Consider the following 19,058-nt stretch of genomic DNA (forward strand, 5'->3'; position numbering starts at 1 on the left):
CCAGGCGCCTGAGGTGGCCTCGAGCTGCTGAGGACAACCTGGAGCCACGTCCAAGAAAGTGGCCTCGAGGTCCAGCTGGGGGCAGGTGCCGCGGGAGACCGAAAGGCAGCTTGCGGTGAGTTGGCAAGGAGATGCCGTCGAAGCCGGCCCGGTCTGGGACGGTGCTGGTTGCCTGGGAGGACTCGGGGATGGGTCGGGCTGGCCAGGGCGTTGGGGGCACTGAAGACCTCGGAGAGAGGCCGGGAGGACTTCATGGGGGAGGAGGCACACAGGGGCACAGCAGGGAGGCCACCTCCCGGCTCCATGGTCTACGGGCAGCCGGCCTGCTGGGAGGAGCGATGCCCATGGACAGTGCCTGCAGGGTGGGGGCAATGGGACAGGCCCCCAGGTCACAGCGTCAGCGTCCCCCTACCCACGCGGTGAGGAAGGGCTAGAAACCAACTAGCCTTGGAGGGAACCGGGGGCCAGTAAGGTAGGACCCAGAGCCTTTCCCTGGAACCCAGGTGCCGAAGGAGTAGACCCTCACCGGACCCACACCGCTCTTCCCAAGCCTTCATGGTGCGCTCGGGGCTTTCGAGATGCCGTCTTGTCCTGCCCTTTAATTGCTTGCACATGTTAGCTCTGATTCCTTGCAAGATTCTAAATTCCCTGAAGGTGGAGTTCTGGAACATTCCGGCGCTCCCAAACCGTGCTCATTTGAGTTAGCCCGAAGGACGCGCTCCCCCTATGCGACTGCTGGGGACACCGCCCTCAGCTGCCCTGCCTACGTGTGTGTCTCCGTTTCTTTCAAGTTACAGGGAAAATGGACACTCATTAAAAGTGATTTGGAAATATAAAGTGATAGAAAGAGAACCTAAAAAAGCCCTCAAATGTTCCAATCAAAAAATCGTCTCCCAAAAATGAAAGCCGTGCCCACTTCGATGCCCCCTAACAGGACGGGGGGCCACCCAGGGCGCGCTGGGCAGAAGACCGTCGATGCTCCGAAGGATGGGAGCCGCGGGCTGCTTCAGGCGGTCCTTGGGCAGCGCTGTGGGGCTCCCTCCCGACTAGGGCGCATTTGCGTCTCAGGCTTCACAGCTCCTTCCGGCTCCCCCGGGCTCACACTGTGCTGCTCTCGGCCAAGTGCCGCGGGCTCAAGGGAGGACGCCCACAGTCCCCTTTGCCATGGGTCCCTCTGCAGGCATCTCCCCAGCCTGCCCCAGGAGGAGGGGCCGCCTGTACCACTGTCTCCCTGGGCCTTCTCCAAGGCTCCGGGATTCTTCTCGAAACTGGGGAACCAGACTTTCAGGCAACATTTAGGATCAGACAAGCTGTGGCTTGAACATACGGGCCAGAGAGCCATACTCTGTGCCTCGCTGAGCTGTGGCTTTGCAGGGGACAACCCTGGGAAGGGTATTTATACAATCGTTGCCACCTTGGGAGTGGAGGCCCTGATGTATTTAAAGGACTACAAAAAAGTCCAGCCAGTGTGGCTCAGTGGTTGAGTGTCGACCCCGCACCAAGAGGTTGCCAGTTTGATTCCCGGTCATGGCACATGCCCAGGTGTGGGCCAAATCCCCAGTGGGGGACATGCAGGAGGCAGCCAATCCAAGTCTCTATCTCTCTCTCCCTCTCCTTCCTCTCTAAAATTAAAAGAAAAAAAATTTTTTTTTTTATCCTCACTCGAGGACACTTTTCCATTTTTTGTACAGATAGAGTGGGAGGGAGAGAGAGGAAGGGGGAGAGAGAGAGAAACATCGACGTGAAGGGACACATCGAGTGGCTGCCACCCGCACGACCAACCAGGGCCGGGGACAAACTGCAACCGAAGTACGTGCCCTTAGCGGGAACTGAACCCGGGTCTCTCCGGACCGCAGGCCGATGCTCTAACCGCTGAGCCAAACTGGCCAGGGCAAAAGAAAAAATTTTAAAAATAAAATAAAATAAAATAAAGGACTACAAAAAGCAGCTAGAGAATCTGTTCAAAGATCTAGACCATCGGTGTGTGGACTAAATTGCGTGTCCCCCAGATTCGTCCGTTGAAGGCCCAGCCCCCAGCGTTTCCCGCTCGCCCAGCACAGGGACACAGCAGTGTCTCCTGTGGAGACAGCCTTTGCTGATGTCGTTAAGCTGTAAGTTAAGAGGAGGTGACGCTGGAGCGAGGGGTCCTTCTGAGGACAGAAGCACAGACACACACAGGAGACGGCCACGTGAAGACAGACACACGGAGGGCAGACAGTCAGGTGACGATGGCGTCGCAGACCAGAAGCCAAGAAGCACCGAGGACTGCAGGCAGCACCAGAAGCGAGGAGACAGCCTGGCCCGGCTGACGCCTCGAATCTGGATTTCTAGCCCCCGGAACTGAGAGAACACGTCCCCGGGTGCGGCACTTTGTTCCGGCAGGGCTAGCAGGCCACTACCACCGTGAGCGCAGTGCACCCGACCCGCTGGGGGCTGGGGGGTCGCACAGAAATGAATTGTCAAACCAAAGTGTATGGTCAACTTTATGACTCGGGTTGTCCTATGTCCTAAGTCTATAAAAATTCTTCAGGTTTAGCCCTGGCCGGTTTGGCTCAGCGGTTGGAGCGTCCGCCTGCGGTCCGGAGAGGCCCAGGTTCGGTTCCCGCTAAGGGCATGTACCTCGGTTGCAGTTTGTCCCCGGCCCTGGTTGGTCGTGCGGGTGGCAGCCACTCGATGTGTCCCTTTCACATCGATGTTTCCCTCTCTCCCTCTTCCTCTCTCTCCCTCCCACTCTGTACAAAAAATGGAAAAGTGTCCTCGGATGAGGATTAAAAAAAAAAAAAAAAAAAATCTTCAGGTTTAAACTATACAGATCTTTCATATGTCACCAAAATTTACCTTGATCAGCTCTGGTAAAAACAAACAAAAATATGTAGTAGTAGCACATTAATTTTCCCAAATTAAGTTTAGTCGACGACAGACTGTCATTCCAGGCTCATCAGGGACGGCCATTTCCGAACTCTTGCGCAGACTCTGAACGGCAGTAGGCGCAGGTCGGGTGCCCTCCCCGCCCAGAGCCCTTGGAAGGCAAATGCCAACCTCTCATGGTACAAATGACCTGGCTGCTTAGCAGAAATAAACTGCACGTAGTTAATAGTTAATCTAGGGCTTATCTCCTGGCAACTAGGTATCAAGAACAAGACCATTTAGGAAAACGAAATTATATTCAGTCCTACTTTCTAAAGGTTATTATCAAAAGAAACTTTATCTCAGCTTTTCCTAGGGTTAGTCAATAAGCTCCAATCCAGTGTTCCTGGTGACAATTTAGGGGGAAACCCTTGAGTCCCTTCATCGCCTCTAAAACAGCTGTAACCACAGAGCCATCTGCCTGGCTTCAGCTCCAACCAGCATTCACCGCTCACGGCTGCCGCCGACCAGGAATGACGCCAGCGAGGCGCGTCCTGGGACCGTTGTCCTTCGTGAAATGGAGAGTAACAAAGCCATACAGCTTAATAAAGATTATTAGCAATAAAGCTTTGTTCAACGGACACATCGAGACCTCATGGTGCCTGTCATCGTTTGAAAAGGATTGGAACATGAGGACGTAGAGTGCGGGTCGCCCGGCCCGCCTGGTCCCTCCCGCCCCTTCCAGAAAGTCAGACCCCAAGGCTAGAGACATACTGCACAGATGAAGCAGGTGTCGTGCCAGGTGTGTCCCAGGGCTTCGATGAACTTGTCACCAGCCTCCACGGGGAAGTCGCAGCCGTGACACTTGGTGCTGAACAGGTTGATGTAATCTGAAACAAAAGGCAAGGTGACCCAGGCAGGCCGGGAGGGGCGTCCTGGCCACATCCACTCGGTACCAGGAAAACCAAGTCCCCGGGCCAGGGGCAGGGGGTGAAACCCAGCTGGTTACTTGTCATCTTGCAGACAAAATACTCAGTGATACGTTTTTCTTGTTTCTTCCTGACGAGAACCGCCTTTGTGCTGATTCGGGCTCAGGAAATGCTCTAGGCCTGCGGGGTCGGCAAGTACCTTCCCAGACTCTCACTGACCTGCTGCAGGGTGACCTCCTCTGTCTCTGTCACCTCTTGTAGCCCAAACAGACCAATCACACAAAAGACAAAAAACCGTATTTCTCAGCGACTGTGCTTATTTGGGGAGAATGAGAGCCCTTCACAGTTTTAATAGTTACAGAATGTTCTCTGCTTGGTCACTCTTCTGTTATTGGGCACTTGCTTTAATAACACATTTTCACTACTGGAAACAATAACTGAGCTACTTTGTTGCGACATGTACTCAGCGCCCGGCCCCACCCCCGGGCCAAGGAGATAATAATAACAAATGTCGCTTGTACAATGCTTTGTAGTTCGCCAAGCATTCTCACACAATGACATTATCTACTGGTATCCCAGTCGAGGTCTTTGTACACACGTGTTGCACGAATAGGTGAATCAATGAATCAGTCAGTCAATGAGTGAAATTAACCTTTGCAGAACCCTGAAGACTGAACTATCATCGTTTTCCTGTTTGGTTTGGTTTGATTTCGTGGCTGAGGAAACGGGATCGCAGGGGTGAAAGGCCAGAGCCACGGGGCTGAGACACAGGGGCCAGGTCCTGAGCCCCCCACCACAGTGCCTGTCCTCTCTGGTCACAGAGCAGCAGGTCTTCCGGGTTCTTCTAGAAAAGCATGATGGCTTTCACAAAGCCTTCGTCCCCCCGGAAGTGCACCTGTCTCCCCACAGCTGGCCACCAGCGACTTTCCGCCGGATGTCCGTGGGCAGCCTGCTCGCTGTCTAAGCCGCCTGGACGGGCAGGTCGTGGGGTTACGAATGCGCGTTCTGAAGAAAGCAAGCGCTGGGTTCAAATACATCCCAGCTCTACTGAGAACCGTTAAACCCGAGGCGAGTTGCCTGACTTCTCAGTGCCTCGACTTTCTCATCTCTATAATGGGAATGATCCTAGTACCTCACTCATGGAGTTGATAGACAGAATAAATAAGGTAATGTATGCGGAGCGCTTGGCACAAATCCTCAAAACGCTGGCTCTTCTTTTGAAAGTCTTTATGCATGATGACGGGAGGGAAGGAAACTGATTCGAGGGCCAGGTGCCAATCCACGATTCGTACCTTTCTCCGGGTCGCGTTTACTCTCCACAGCAGCTCTGGGAACAAGTATGATTCCCATTTTAAACACAAGGACACTGGCCCAGCCCGTGTGGCTCCGTGGTTGAGCGTTGACCCTGCACCAAGAGGTCGCCAGTTCGATTCCTAGTCAAGGCACATGCCCAGGTTTGGGGCCCGATCCCCAGTGGGGGGCATGTGGAAGGCGGCCAATCAATGTTCTCTCTCATTGATGTTTCCATCTCTCTTTCCCTCTCCCTTCCTCTCTCTAAAAATCAATAAAGAAAAAATAAATAAATAAAAATAAAATAAAGACAAGGACACTGGCCGCAGACATTCAATGGCACAAGCAGTCGGGAGCCTGATGAACTCCAAGTTTATTGTCCTCTTTCCACGACCTCACGCTGTCTCCAGTGACCTGTTTGCCCTTGAGCTTTGATAAGTTACATCTCTTGCATATTTTTCCAATGTATGGCTTCCCTTTTTGGGTTTAGTTATTGTTTGACATGCAAATGCTGCTACGTATATCACAGTCTGTGAACCTTGTTTCTGATCAAAACTTAATCTCTTCAGTAGGCAGAAATCGACTGCCCCAAGAGCTAAGAAAACCCGATTCTGCTTCCTTTAGGACGGAACAGCAGGTTTATGGCTCACTATGCGCTGTAGGAACTTACAGTGTGGGATGAGACACAGAGCTGGAGGTCAACCCCTCTTTAAGCCCTGCCCCTCTCTCCTGGCTTCTCTCTTCCTACTCTCAGTTGGTCTCCAGATGCCCTGGGCTCCTCCTCCTCCATGCCTCCGTATGAACGGCCTGGGCTTGGAGAACCCTCCTCACTTTCTCTACCTGAACCTCTGCAATCCTTTGGGCCAACCCTTCCTCCTGGGAAGTCATCCCCCTCCCCACCAAGAGATATAAGATATTCTTCCAGAGGGCTTCTCCTTCCTTCCTTCCTTCCTTCCTTCCTTCCTTCCTTCCTTCCTTCCTTCCCTCCCTCCCTCCCTCCCTCCCTTCCTTCCTTGTCTCCTAACGGTCCACTGTGTTGGCATATCATAAGATGATGGCTCTACTTGAGGATTTGAGGGCAGAGCCCCCTCCTCTATGCTTAGCATCTTGCACAGGAACTGGGACACATTTGATGGGTAAATGGGTCAAAAAACCTTAATAAATAGTCCTTCCTTCTCCTGTTGTGAAGCCTATGGTTTTTCATAGACTAAGCTCTCAAAATGGCTCGATTTTATTTCTGGAATGTCTAGTTTCTCCCACTGATGGATTTTCTGTTTTAAACGTCATTCTGTATGACCTGGAGAAATGTCAGTTTGTTGTTACATTTGGTATCACAGATCTGACCTAATACATTAAAAAAAAAAAAAAAAAGCTGATATTTTTCTCATTTACTCTGCAGAAGGAGAACGTATCCATATTGAATTAGGTTTGCACGTGGGCCTTTCCACCAGAAGCATGATCTAGTTCCTCATCTATTTAGTCCTTCCTTTTTTTTTCGGTTAACCCTCACCTGAGGATATTTTCCCATTGACTTTTTAGACAGAGTGGGAAGAAGAGAGGGGAGAGAAACACTGATGTGAGAGAGGCACATGGTGGTGCCTCCTGCCCACCAGAATCTCGTCTGCAACCCTGGGCACGTGCCCTTGATTGGGAATTGAACCCATGGACCTTCAGTGCTTGGGCCGATGCTCTAACCGCTGGGCCAGACCGCCAGGGCAGTATTTCTTTCTTCATTTCTCCTATTAGGCCGTTATAATTTTCTGTGACTAATTCTCTTCTGCCCCAAGTTGAATTCATACCCTGCATTTAATGGGCTTCATTGCTATGGTAAAAAGATTTCCATCCATCAGACCACAGATGCTCTGTGTTGGAAAAGGCTTTAGTGCTTTACCAGGACCATGGTTCTCGAAGGTCAGAACCTTCTGGATGGTTCATTCAAACACAGCCTGCTCCCCCCCCCCCCCCAAGCTTCCTATTCAACAGATCTGGGGCGGGCCTGGGAGGTCTGCATTTCTAATAGGTTCCCAGGTGATCTTACAGTTGCTGGGCCTGATGCCCTGGCCGGTTTGGCTGAGCGGTAGAGCATCGGCTTGTGGACCAACGAACGAGTCACAGGTTCGATCCTGGCCAACAGCACGAACCTCGGTGCGGGGTGGTTGGTCCCCTGCCCTGGTCGGGGTCATGCGGGAGGCAACCAGTTGATGTTTCCCTCTCAGGTCGATGTTTCTCTCTCTCCCCCCCCCCTTTCTCTCCCTCCCACTCTATCTGAAGATAAATAGAAAAATATCATCCTCCGGTGAGGATTAAAAAGAAAAGTTGCTGGGCCTCGGGTCACACTTGGGTTCCCAGACGTAGCTGCATAAACAGATCACCGGGGCCGGGAGGGGCACCCTGTGAGCTGCACTGCTGGGGGTTTACACATTTATTTCTCTGTCTCTTTAAAGTTCCCCAGGTGACAGTGACGCCCGGCCAGGCCTGGGCAGTGCTCAGGTGCAGGCCAAGACGAGAGGGGCAGACCCTCCCAACTGTCCTACTTATAAGCAAGACGCCATGCACGGAAGGGTCAGCTCGTCATTTCAGCCCACGGACACGTTCCTGAGTCAGGGCCCTACTGTGCTCTGCCTCCTTCCAAGTGCTCAGGAAAAACAGCGACCAAGTACCGCCACGGGACACCACCTCGCCCACGTCAGGATGGTCGCTGGCAAAAAACAAAATCAGAAAAGAACACGTGTGGGCAGAAACGTGGAGAAGTTAGAGCCCTGTGCGCTGTTGGTGGGATGGAAAACGGGGTGCAGGTCCCTTGAAAAGTGAAAAAGCAGAGCTTCCACAGACCCAGCATTCTCCCTCTCGCGCAGACTCGGAAGAATTGCAAACGGGTCCCGAGGAGCTGTGCGCACACCGAGTCCCCAGCAGCTCTGGTCACAGCCCTCAGAGCGGGAAGCGGCCCGGTGTCCAGCAACCTTTCCGAGGGGCTCCCCCGGAGACGGGCAGTGCTGACGGTGCAAATCTGTCATTCTCTCGGAAACCTGAGACACTGAGCACGCTTGTCGCAAATCATTACAGCCCAGTGCTTCCAGTGGATTAGCGACAGAATTCACGTAGGAACAACAATCCTTTCTTTTCTTTTTTTTATCCTCACCCGAGGACATTTTTCCATTTTTTATTCAGATAGAGCGGGAGGGAGAGAGAGGAAGAGAGAGAGAAACATTGATGTGAGAGGGACACATCGAGTGGCTGCCACCCGCACGACCAACCAGGGCCGGGGACAAACTGCAACCGAGGTACACGGCCTTAGCTGGAACCGAACCCGGGTCTCTCCGGACCGTAGGCCGACGCTCTAACCGCTGAGCCAAACTGGCCAGGGCAACAACACTTTTCTTAATTGCCAATAATCACTGTGTGCTCCTACGAAGGGAACACCCAGGTGTTATCTTCTCCCTTTACAGATGTGGAAACTGAGGCACAGAGTTTCTTAGTGACTAAGGCGTTCAGTGAACTTTAGAGCTGGAAGGAGAACTTACCAGCTCATAAGAACCCAAGAAATTGTTTTATAATTTATTGTCGGGGGGGAGGGGGTTCATTCTGTCTTGCTTCTGCCCTGGAGGGACTGCAGTGTTTGCTGGGTTCTCTTTGTAAGGTAAACTACTGTTTCTCTTCCCCCGCACACGTGCAACCTGGTCTCTGCGGCCCTGTCCCCTTCACACCGGGCGGGCCCGCTCCTCCCTCTTCCACCTCGCACGGCCTTTCTCTTTCTGTCGTCTTAACCTCGCGTCCGTGCTGCTCTGCCGGAGTGGCCTCGAATCCTGTTCGCAAAGAGGCGGCCGGCCGTGGATAAACGAGCGAGTGAGTCCGTGCACGCCGGTCAGCCCGACACCCGACCCTCCGGCGGAGCGCTCCGTCTTCAGAACGTGTGCTCACTCACTCCAAGTGTTAAGAGAACACGCAGCATTGTGGGAAGCAGACGAGCTCTGAGCTCAGAGGGGTTGCAGGACTCAGAAGGAGCGGGGAGGGCGACTTGCCGCGGTTGGTGCTTCACACGCGTTCTCTGGTTTATCCCCCCACAAATGCATGGGGCGGGTGTTTAGCGCCCCCATTTTACAGGTGGGGAAAGTGAGGCTCAGAGGAGTCCAGCAGTTCACTCGGGGTTGTAAAGTCAGCCTGGAACAGAACCCAGCCTAACGTCCAGCCCAAGCCTTTTCAGACTAGACGTTGTGGTCTCCAAATCAGAACCGTCCAAGGAGTTTCCCACGCGCTAAAGATGCCAACTGGTGATCCACACACTTGGTTCAGGGAGGGGGCTGAGACTGAACATGTGAACCACAAGCCCCCTCATTCCACAACCCCTCCAACCTCTCACCCTCACCCCGCCCTGAGGAACGTTGCAACCAAATGGGGGAGACCGTGTAATAAACTTCCTCTGTGCGACACTGGCGTCATTCTGCCACTTGGAGCCTCCGGTGTGTCCCTGTGATTGGGCCGAGGCAGCAGTTCCCTGGGCCTGCCCCTTCCTCCCCTTGGGGGCGAGGGACGGGAGTGGTGGGGTGCCTCCCCTACCTTTCTCACAGTAGGGCTCCCCGTCCTCCATGTGGAACAGGCTGTTCCCGAAGGGCTTCTTGCAGGCCGCACAGACGAAGCAGGTGGTGTGCCACGTCTGCCGCAGGGCGTGCATCACCTCCTGGGGGGGGGCCTCGGTCAGGACGGGGGCCCGGCGGAGCCACCACGCCCAGCCAGCCGAGCATCGCATCTGGGAGCAGGCCGGATGCGCCAAGGAGGGGTCCCTGCTCAGGCAGCACTGCCGGGTGCCAGGTACTGCGTGTGCTTACATAACAGATGCCGAGCACTCCCATCCACCCGGGAGGGAGAACTGCTTGTCCTGCCCTTCCCCAAGGGGCGCCCGGGGTCAAGGCTACACGCGGGCGCATGATGAGGTCAGGCCAGGAAGGCAGCTCGCTCTGCAGAGGCCCCCCATTCAAGCTGGGAGCGCAGGCACGCAGTCACCTCCGGCTTCGAGTGCCCTGCTCCCAGTTCACTGGTGGCAAACCAACTTCCTTCCAGAACAGAAACGGGGTTGCCCTCGCTCTGTGAGCTTTCTTGGGGGAGGGGAGGGACCGGTTGGGGGAGAGGCGGGTCGGAGGAAAAGGACGCCTACCCCCATGATTTTGGTGTTGCACTTGGCACAGATCGGGGCGAAGAACTGCTCGTAGCACCGCTCGCAGTACACGTTGCTCTGCTCCTCCACGAAGCACACGTCGGCCAGGGAGCACTTGCAGGAGGCACAGCTGAACTCCTCCGGGTGCCAGGAGCGGCCCATGGCCACCAGGAAGGGGCCCCTGGGAAGCGGAGAGCAGCACTTACTAAGGCAGCCCCGAAAGCCGGGGAACAGAGAGTTTGAGACCCCCCGGAATGCCCCTCCTTTGACCCAGTAGCCCTGACTTGTGACTGTTCTAAGAAACAATGTAGCACTCAAATAAAGCTCCTGGCGGAAAGATGTTCGCTGCAGCAGCATTTACAGCAGAGAACTGGGAAGCAGCTCAGCGCCGCAGCAGGAGCGGGGGAGGGGCAGCATGGCGGGACAGCCATCGGGCGACATGGCGGGACAGCCATCGGCTGACTGCGGACACTCGTGAGAAGAGGCGGACGACGGTGCTGATGGGTGACGTTACTCAGTGCTCGGGGTGCGCCAGGCACTAGTCACAACGCACTTGGTATTTGCTAACTTAGTTCTCACAGCAATCCTTGAAGTAGGTAACGTATGACCCCCATTTTCAGATGAGGAAACTGAGGCACAGAGAGGTTAGGTTTTCAGGGCCAACAGGGCCGGGGGAGCCTGGTTCCACACTGGCAGTGAGAAAATTGGGCCCACAGGGGAGTTTTATTTATTTATTTATTTTCTGCATTGATCTGCAGATAGAGCAGCAGGGAGAGAGGGGGGAAGAGAGAGAGAGAAACATCGATGTGAGAGGGACACAGCGAGTGGCTGCCACCCACAGGCCCCCAACCGGGGCCGGGGACAAACTGCAACCGAGGTACGTGCCCTTAGTGGGAACCGAACCCAGGACTCTGGTCCGGGGGCCGAGGCTCTAACCGCTGGGCCAAACCCTCCAGGGAGAGGCAATGTTTTATATTTCCATGTTTCCTTCTAATTTTCTAATTCTCCTCTGAGAATGTTACTCTCCGTGAAACAGAAGTACACTTTTCGTACATTTCAAGTGCACTCTGCCAAGGACACACACGAATGCGGTCACACACACATTCCAACAGCCCGCCCTTCACCCCAGCTTCTAAGCCTGAGACGACTTGTTTTCATGGCCGCGGCCGAGGCCCACTGGAGCCCTGAGCAGCACAGGCCTGTCTGTGGAAAGACCCAGAAGACAACCCGCTCTCAGCCAGCTTGCAACATGCCCCATGAACCTCCTGACTACAGTGCCTGCCATTCCCAGAGCCTGGCCTCAGCCAGGGGAGGTCCTGTCCCCAGGCACCACACTGGGGGCATCGCCCACTCACCTGACAGAATCCTCCCACGTCCTCAGGGAGGGAGTGTCACACAGGGTGCAAGCCAAAGCTCAGAGAGGGTCAGACCTGATGTTGACCCAGAGGGACCGAGGCTGCCCTGCGCGTGGTTTCTCCCTGCACCTGCCCTCCCCCGCCCCACCACAGGGCTCAGACAGTGGACAAGCAACCTGCACCCTGCTCTGCCAGCACCCCAACACAGAGCCACAGGGGGTCCTACCGGATGACATTGTTGCAGTGGCCACAGAGCGGAGTCCGGCTGCTGGCTGGGTAGCGCTCGGCCCTCTGGATGGTGCCCCTGGCAAGGGGGGGCACCTGGGAACCTGGAGTGTAGGCAGGAGTCCCTCCGGGCAGGGTCTGCTTGCTGACCGAGGTGGTGCTCTTGCCAGGGGCAAACTTCTGAGAGAAGCTGTCATCTGTCACCCAAGGGGGGCGGCTGGCAGATTCAGCAGGGCCCCCACCGTAGGCCACCGAGGGTGCAGGGTTATAGCTCGGGGCAGGGGAGGGGGTGTAGGCTGGTGCTGGGGAGGGTGAGTAGGTGGGGGCAGGGGAAGGGGTGTAGGCGGGGGCAGGGGAGGGGGTGTAGGTGGGGGCAGGGGAGGGAGTGTAGGCGGGGGCAGGGGAGGGGGTGTAGGGAGCTGGACTGTAATTGGCCCCTGGGGATGGGCTGTAGGTATTTGTGGGCACTGCAAGGCAAAAAAAAAGAGCCAAAGAAAGTGCATCAGAAATTCATTGCCCCAACTTCCCACCCCCAGCCCCAGCCAGAGGAAGGCGACTCTAGTATCAGAGCAGAACGATCCAGTTCTTGGCAGAGGCACTGTCCTGAGTCTTGACGCCCAGATTTGAATTTGCAGCGGGTGCCGAGGGAGACAAAGGGCATGGGAGCAGAGGCCCCAGGAGCCAGGAGCCGGGCTGGGGCTGCCGCTGCAGGGCCGAGGGCCGCTTGTGGGCCCTGGCTGCCGGAGGCCTGCAGCAAGCAGGGGGGGGGCGTGCTGGCCAGGAAGAGGCTGGGACCGGCTCAGCCCCCACTGGAAGGTGCGCCAGTGCACAGCGACTGTGCCATCTGAAATGCCAGTGCGTGCGTCTGCGGAACCTGGACCTAGTCCAGTCTGCGGACAGCAGACGACAGGGCCGCAGGGTTTCCGGGTTCGGGTTTCTGGGTTAGTCACAAGTGTTTTCCTGAGAGACATCTCGGCTTGACTGGCACTGGGAAATTCCCTCTTGGTTTGACTCGGGGAGGGTCTTGAAGGGGTCGCTCAGAGGGAGCCTGGGACAGAGATGCCGAGGGGCCACAGCCCAGGCCTAGCTGCCCTGGGGGCCCCGTGCTCCCCACATCACCTTGGTAGAAAGTAAGTGGGTCAGGGGGCTGCGAGGTTACGAGGTCAGCGTAAGAGTGGGGGGCACTGCTGAGCTTCGGGGACCCCTCCTCCAGCTCTCTGACAGCTAAGGCCTTTTTGGGGTGACAGCACTGAGGAGCACTGTAGCTGCTCACCCAGAGCACTCGGAGGCCTGGCCCCCAAACCCAGGCACCTCAGCGCTCTGTTGCCTCCACGGTGGGACCCGCTGGGGCGCTGACAGAGCTGCGTCCCACCTACACCGTCCCGCCAGCCTCCTCTGCCAGGGAGGAAGGTTCCAGGTGCCCTACCTCCTCAGTCTGCTCTCAGGGAAGGAGGCCTCATTCTCTCCCCAGCCCCATTCCTGAGCCTGGCCTGGGTAAATGGAGGACTGTGCTGAGGGTTACTGAGGTCCCCCCCGCCAGGGTCCCAAGGCCAAAGGCCATGACCTAGCTCTGGTCTCTCCCACCTTGTCCCCCTGGACCTCCTTGGGTGGCCTGTGGCCTGCTGCTCCAACTCTGTACCTTCTCCTCCCAGGGGACTGGTTCTTTGGAGCTGGGTGTCATGGGAAGCCCTGCTCTGGGTGGGGAGGGACCAGCCCTGTGTTCTGGAGGCTGCAGCCCTGCCCTGGAGCCGTCTGGGAACAGGGCTGCTTCAGCCGCCAGGAATCTCCTTCCCACTTCCTGACGGGCAGAGCGGCCCCTAACGTCATCTGTTTACAGCTGAGGCCATGAGCCCAGACAGAGCCAACAAGTGGCAAAGCGAGTCTCCAAACTATCCCTTCTGTCACCCACGCTGCCTCTGTAGAGAACATAAGTCCCATTCCCACGAAACCTGGTGTCCCACGTCACTGGGGTAGCTGTGCACAGGGAGGAGGTCCCGTCCCCTGGCACGCGGCACAGCCGGTAGGAGCACAGCGTGACCATCCAGGCCACGTGTCCTTGGGCAAATTCCTGAACATCTCTGGGCCTGGATGCCCTTGTCTGAGAAGGGCAGTGATGATTCTTGGCCCCTCACAGAGCTGTTCGAGAACTAAGCAGATGGCACACGCGTGTCAGTAACGGTCACTGAGGATGTGGGGTCCGTGGCTCCTGGCTCTCAGCGCACTGTCAGCTCAGCTCCTAGCCTGGTGGGCACCGGAGGGCGCTCACCCTGGTGGACTGTGGGATGCGGAGGCTGGAGACGTGACACCCTGAGGTCAGACAACCTGAGACTGAGTCCACTCGCCAGTGATGGCGTTCATGACACTGCCTGCCTCCTAGGGAGCGGTGGGGACCTGCCAGAGAGACACACTTCATGCACTCCATACATCTGTGAAGTCCAAATTTAAGCTGTTGTCACCCTTCCTAACAGCCCTGCATAGCTCCCAAGTGCCCAGAGCAGAGAGTCTCAAAGTGCTGGGGACAAGGCAATGGGGGGAATGTCTCAAGAGAGCAGATGCGGAGAAAGATAATCTAGCAGAACCTCCGAGTGGCTTCGCTCCTCTCGTTATATGTCCTAGGGTTCTATGCAAGAGGTTTCCTTTGTTTTCTATTTTTTTTTGTAAAGCAGGGGAATCCTGCTAAAAGGGGTTAAAGCAAAGGCCCTGGTCCCATGCTGTCCCATGTGGCTGTGGAGCTTGGAACATGGCTTGTCCGAACAGAGGCACTGTCTGAGTGAGACATACACCCCATTTTGAAGAGCTAATACAAGAATATAAAATATCATAGGAATCATTTTACACTGGCTACAGTTTGAAATGATATTGAGAATATACTGAGTTAAATAAAATATAAAATCAATTTCACCTGCCTCCTTTTACCTTTCTTTAAAATGTGGCCACTGGGAAATTAATTTTTTTTTTTCAGTAGGTGCCCTAGCGGGAACCGACCCGGGACTGGTCCGCAGGCCGGTGCTCCAACGCGGAGCAAACAGGCCGGGGCTGAGAAATGAGCCTTGACTGCAGCGCTGTCCTCCCCAGGGCAGGAGCCACCCAGAGCAGCTGCTTCTGCACGCCAGGCCCTGCTTGTCCCTCGTTCCATGTGACAGCGCCGCCCAGTGAGGCAGGCGATGTTCTTGTCCATCTTACAGATGAGTAACTGAGGCCTGGAGAGCTGAAGTGACCGCCTCCGAGTCATTGAGCTCGTCAGCTACTCGGCTGAACCGGAGCTCAGCAGTCTGACCAAAGGCCGCATCCCCCCGCCTCACCCTCCCCAGGTAGCAAACGAGCCCCTTCCAAATGGGGCCCTTGCCCTTTTCCTGCCTCCCTCCAGGACCACTGAACCCCCTTTCCTCGGCCTGGAACGACATCGCCTCCCTCCTCCGGGTCTTGCAGACTCCTCCAGGATCACTGAACCCCCTCTCCTCGGCCTGGAACGACATCGCCTCCCTCCTCCGGGTCTTGCAGACTCCTTGACCACCCCCCTTTCTAAGTCCCCCAACACGGAGGTCTCAGCCCTCAAAGGCAGGCCAAACTCGGGACCCAGGCCTGGCGGCTTCCTAGCGCAGGGCTCGCCCACCCGGAACTGGGACGTCCCCTGCATGGCCCTCATTCCCGGGGGAGGAGCCCCTCGGCCACCCGAGGGGAAGCTGGCCACCACACCTCTGCGTGACGGAATTCGGCCTGTCCCAGGTACAAGGTGATATTTCACCTTAATGGGCACGTTCAAAAAGCCCTATCGCACTGCAGGCTGGGATCTGTCATTAAACACGGTGACTCTGACTCAGTGCAGGTGGGCGCTTCCCGCGAGCGCCCGGCCCCGCCCGGCCCACGGGCGACGTGGCCTCGGGCCCAGGGCTCGGCCCAGGTGGGATGGGGCAGCGGCCGCCCAGCTGGGCCCGCAGGAGCCCCGGGAGCCGCGGCGGGGCCGGGCCGGGCAGGAGCCGAGCGCTCCGGCCCACGTTCCGCTCCCCCGCTGCCTGCAGCCGCCCGGCCCGGCAGCCCGGCAGCCCGGCCTCCCGAGAGGGGGTGGAGGCCGCTCCTTCGCTCCCGGCAGGAATGAGTTAACGTCTGCGGCCTGGGAACCCGGGAGGCCGGCTCCGGCCGTCTGCCCGCCCCCGGAGCGCGCCCCCTGGCGGGAGATGCCGGAGCCGCCCGGCGGAGCGCCCTGCGCCGCGGGCCAGCCCGCCCTCCTGGCGCCCTGCGCGGCCCGGGCCGCTGCAAACTCCTCGGCGCCCTCGCCCGGTGCCCCGCCTCCGCGCCGCCGCTTCCTCGCTCCGCCCAGACTTTGCACCAGGGCAGCCCGCCCGGCACTGGACGTCCACCTGGGATCTCGGCGTCCCGGCCCGAAGGCACGGAAGGGCGCCCCGGGTACCCAGCACTGCGCTAGGCGCTTCGCTTCCTCCGGAACACGAGCTGCGCGCGGCGTCACGGCCATTGGCCACGCGAGGGAATTCCCGCCCAGGCCACGGAGCCTTTCGCCTTGGACGGCACCGCGCGCCCAACAGGGCAGGGCGGCTGATCCAGACCCCTGGGCCCGCCCACTCTGGCACTGCTGCTCTGTAAACACAGGCTGTGGGCTCTGCCCTCCCCAAGTCCAGCTCCCCTGCAAGGCCCTTCCCCACTCCGCGCCCCTGGGTCTCCCCTGCTCTCCAGCGACAGGGAGAAACCCGCCGGGGTCCCTCTGATCCTTATGAACAAGAAGAGGTCCCGAGTCCACACTTTGCTCCTCTGTTTAGCGTAGGGCGGCTGGGCCCACTGGCCCTCTCTGGCCTGACACAGAGAAGCCACCTCCCTGCCCCCTCAGACTGAGCGACCTCATTCTTTCCCAGATAAGACAGCAGCTTCCCCAGTGGTCAGTTACACCACATGTAAAAATGCACCTGGCCAGTGTGGCTCGTGGTTGAGCCTGGACCCTGCACCAAGAGGTCGCCAGTTCGATTCCTGGTCAGGGCACATGCCCAGATTGTGGGCCCGATCCCCAGTGGGGGGCATGCAGGAGGCGGCCAATCTATGTTCTCTCTCACTGATGTTTCTATCTCTGTCTCCCTCTCCCTCTATCGCAAAAATAAAATAAAAAAATATTTAAAAAAATTTTTAAATGGTGTATGTGCAATAATTTAGGGGTGGAGAATAGTTTGTATCACTACCGCAGGTGGAAGGTTTTTTTGGGGGGGGGGGGAAACATCGACATGAAAGGGACACATCGAGTGGCTGCCACCTGCATGACCCAACCAGGGCCGGGGACAAACTGCAACCGAAGTACGTGCCCTTAGCAGGAACCGAACCTGGGTCTCTCTGGACCGCAGGCCAACACTCCAACTGCTGAGCCAAACTGGCCAGGGCTGGAAGGTTGTTAATGCCTCCCATAAATTCAAGTTGGCTGTAAGAATAAATGTGTGAAATTATAGTGCTTTAAACAAAAAGCGTGTGCCCGCCTAACGTCCTGTCCGACCCCCCTGTGGAACCAGCACCAGGCTACCACTCTGGGCACCCTTGTGACCCGTTAGCCTGAGTGTTCGGCCACCAGAACATGCAGCTCACAGCCTTTCCCTCCCCACCCACGGTGCAGGTGGGGGACACTGGAGCCTCATCAGCATTCATTCCCTGATGTGTTCCTATTTACTGCCTTTGCGGAGCAGCTCCTTGGTGCAGACCTGAGCAAGTCTCTGGTGATACTGTGGACACAACCTGCCCTCCCGGAATTCAGAGTCTGAGTCCCCTGGGAAGGAGTGAATAAATGGTGATATTAGCCCACAGGCCTAGATGCCAGGAGCCCTCCTGTGGGCACATCCTATAGACCAGGGCACATGGGACCTTCTTCCAGCCTGGAAAACGCCTGCTAAAGACCCTGAGGCTCACTGAGCAGGAACAGGTCAGCCTGAGAATTGCCCGGGGGCTCTGGGGAGCAGGCCGAACTTTGGCTGGGAGAGGGGGGTCCTGGGGCTGAGCCCTCACCCCTAGACAGTGAGAAGAGTGGGAGCAGAGTGATAGAATTGAGAGCCAATGGGCTCAGCCCGTCAGGCCCCGCGCTGGCCACTCCGCTTTCCAAGCTCCAGAGCCCGGGCAGGCTGAGCAGCTTGCCCAGGGGCACACCGGGGGCAGCAGGCTGTCCGAAGTCTGGCATTTCTGGTATAGCTGCCCATCCTCAGGCTGGAGCCAGACCCAGACTCCTGGAGGGACAAGCTCCTCCCCCTAAACCCTCTTCCCTCTCCTTGCGCCTGAAAACCCCCAGCAGGAGCATCCTCTTCCTAAGAGCCAGAGGCTCCACCCCTGCCCGGCACTGCCCACCTGTCTCTCCAGAGCCAGGGGCAGGCTCTGTAGAATTCTGGCCCACAGCTGGGGGAAGGGGGCTGAACCTCATTAGCAGGGCCTCACTGACCACCAGCCTGTGGGAATGTGGCCTCGGAGCTGAGCCCTGGAGCCCATACCTGGTCTGACAGTCTCCCCTCCCACTGTCCTCTCACCTGGCTGGTAGACAGAAGGCCGAATGCTGGCAGTGGTGACGACCCGAGGCTTGGGCACAGGGGCAGCTGGGGCTTCGGTGTCTGCGTGGGCAGCAGGTGCCGGAGAGGTCGCCGTGGCGGCACCGGGAGCCTGTGGCCTGGAACCAAGGGGAAAGCGTAAGCAGCCAGGACAGCCGGGCCTTGCAGCCGCGGCAGGCTGGCTCTGCAGTCGTCCCTCCAGAGACTGTAGAGAAGAAACTGGACAGAGTGATGCGGGACAGCAGCCGAGGCTGTGAAGAGACCGCAAGCCTTAGGGGCGGGGCTGCTCCTTAGGTGCTGAGTCTTGGTGAGTTTAGTTAAAGCAGCAGAAACACCTGGAGAAACAGTCCATTGCTGGTGTCGCCGCCTTGGAGAGAGGGAGGAAGCCACCAGCTGGACAGGGGGACGCACAGAAACCCTTCACCCCCACGGGGAGAAACCACCAGGGTAGGTCTGGGGCTGGAAGGACAGAGGCAAGCGAGACGAAGGCAGTCAGAGCTGCCCACTCCCTCTACCCTCACAGCCTTCGACCCCTGGCCCCCCACTTCTCCTAATCCTAGAGGAAGCAGGAAAGTCTCAGGTTTCTGGGCAAAAGTGCTCCAGGGAGAGCTCATGGGAAGCCAGGAGTCCCCCTCACCCCAAACAGCTTCTCTTCCAGATGGGATTCTTGCCCTCTTCCTGCTGGGTCAGCCCCCAAGGAGGGACCGCTTTCTACTTGTGACCCAGCGATCATGGGACCAAAGAG

The 19,058-nt window shown here is 57.2% G+C and overlaps 1 protein-coding gene across 2 annotated transcripts in view; it reads right to left on the minus strand.

Annotated features, from left to right (window-relative positions):
• The window catches only part of LDB3 (LIM domain binding 3), a 66,289-nt gene that overhangs the window by 4,099 nt on the left and 43,132 nt on the right, over positions 1 to 19,058 (minus strand). For both annotated transcript variants that reach the window (XM_036265556.1, XM_036265555.1), the window contains 5 exons: positions 18,296 to 18,432; positions 11,797 to 12,262; positions 10,216 to 10,396; positions 9,621 to 9,741; positions 3,622 to 3,737 (listed from right to left, as the gene is read on the minus strand). In XM_036265556.1, the coding sequence (XP_036121449.1) occupies positions 3,622 to 3,737; positions 9,621 to 9,741; positions 10,216 to 10,396; positions 11,797 to 12,262; positions 18,296 to 18,432 (1,021 nt within the window). The remainder of the gene's footprint in view (positions 1 to 3,621; positions 3,738 to 9,620; positions 9,742 to 10,215; positions 10,397 to 11,796; positions 12,263 to 18,295; positions 18,433 to 19,058) is intronic.

Source organism: Molossus molossus, unplaced genomic scaffold, assembly GCF_014108415.1.
Source record: "Molossus molossus isolate mMolMol1 unplaced genomic scaffold, mMolMol1.p scaffold_m16_p_17, whole genome shotgun sequence".
Classification (NCBI taxonomy): Eukaryota; Metazoa; Chordata; class Mammalia; order Chiroptera; family Molossidae; genus Molossus; species Molossus molossus.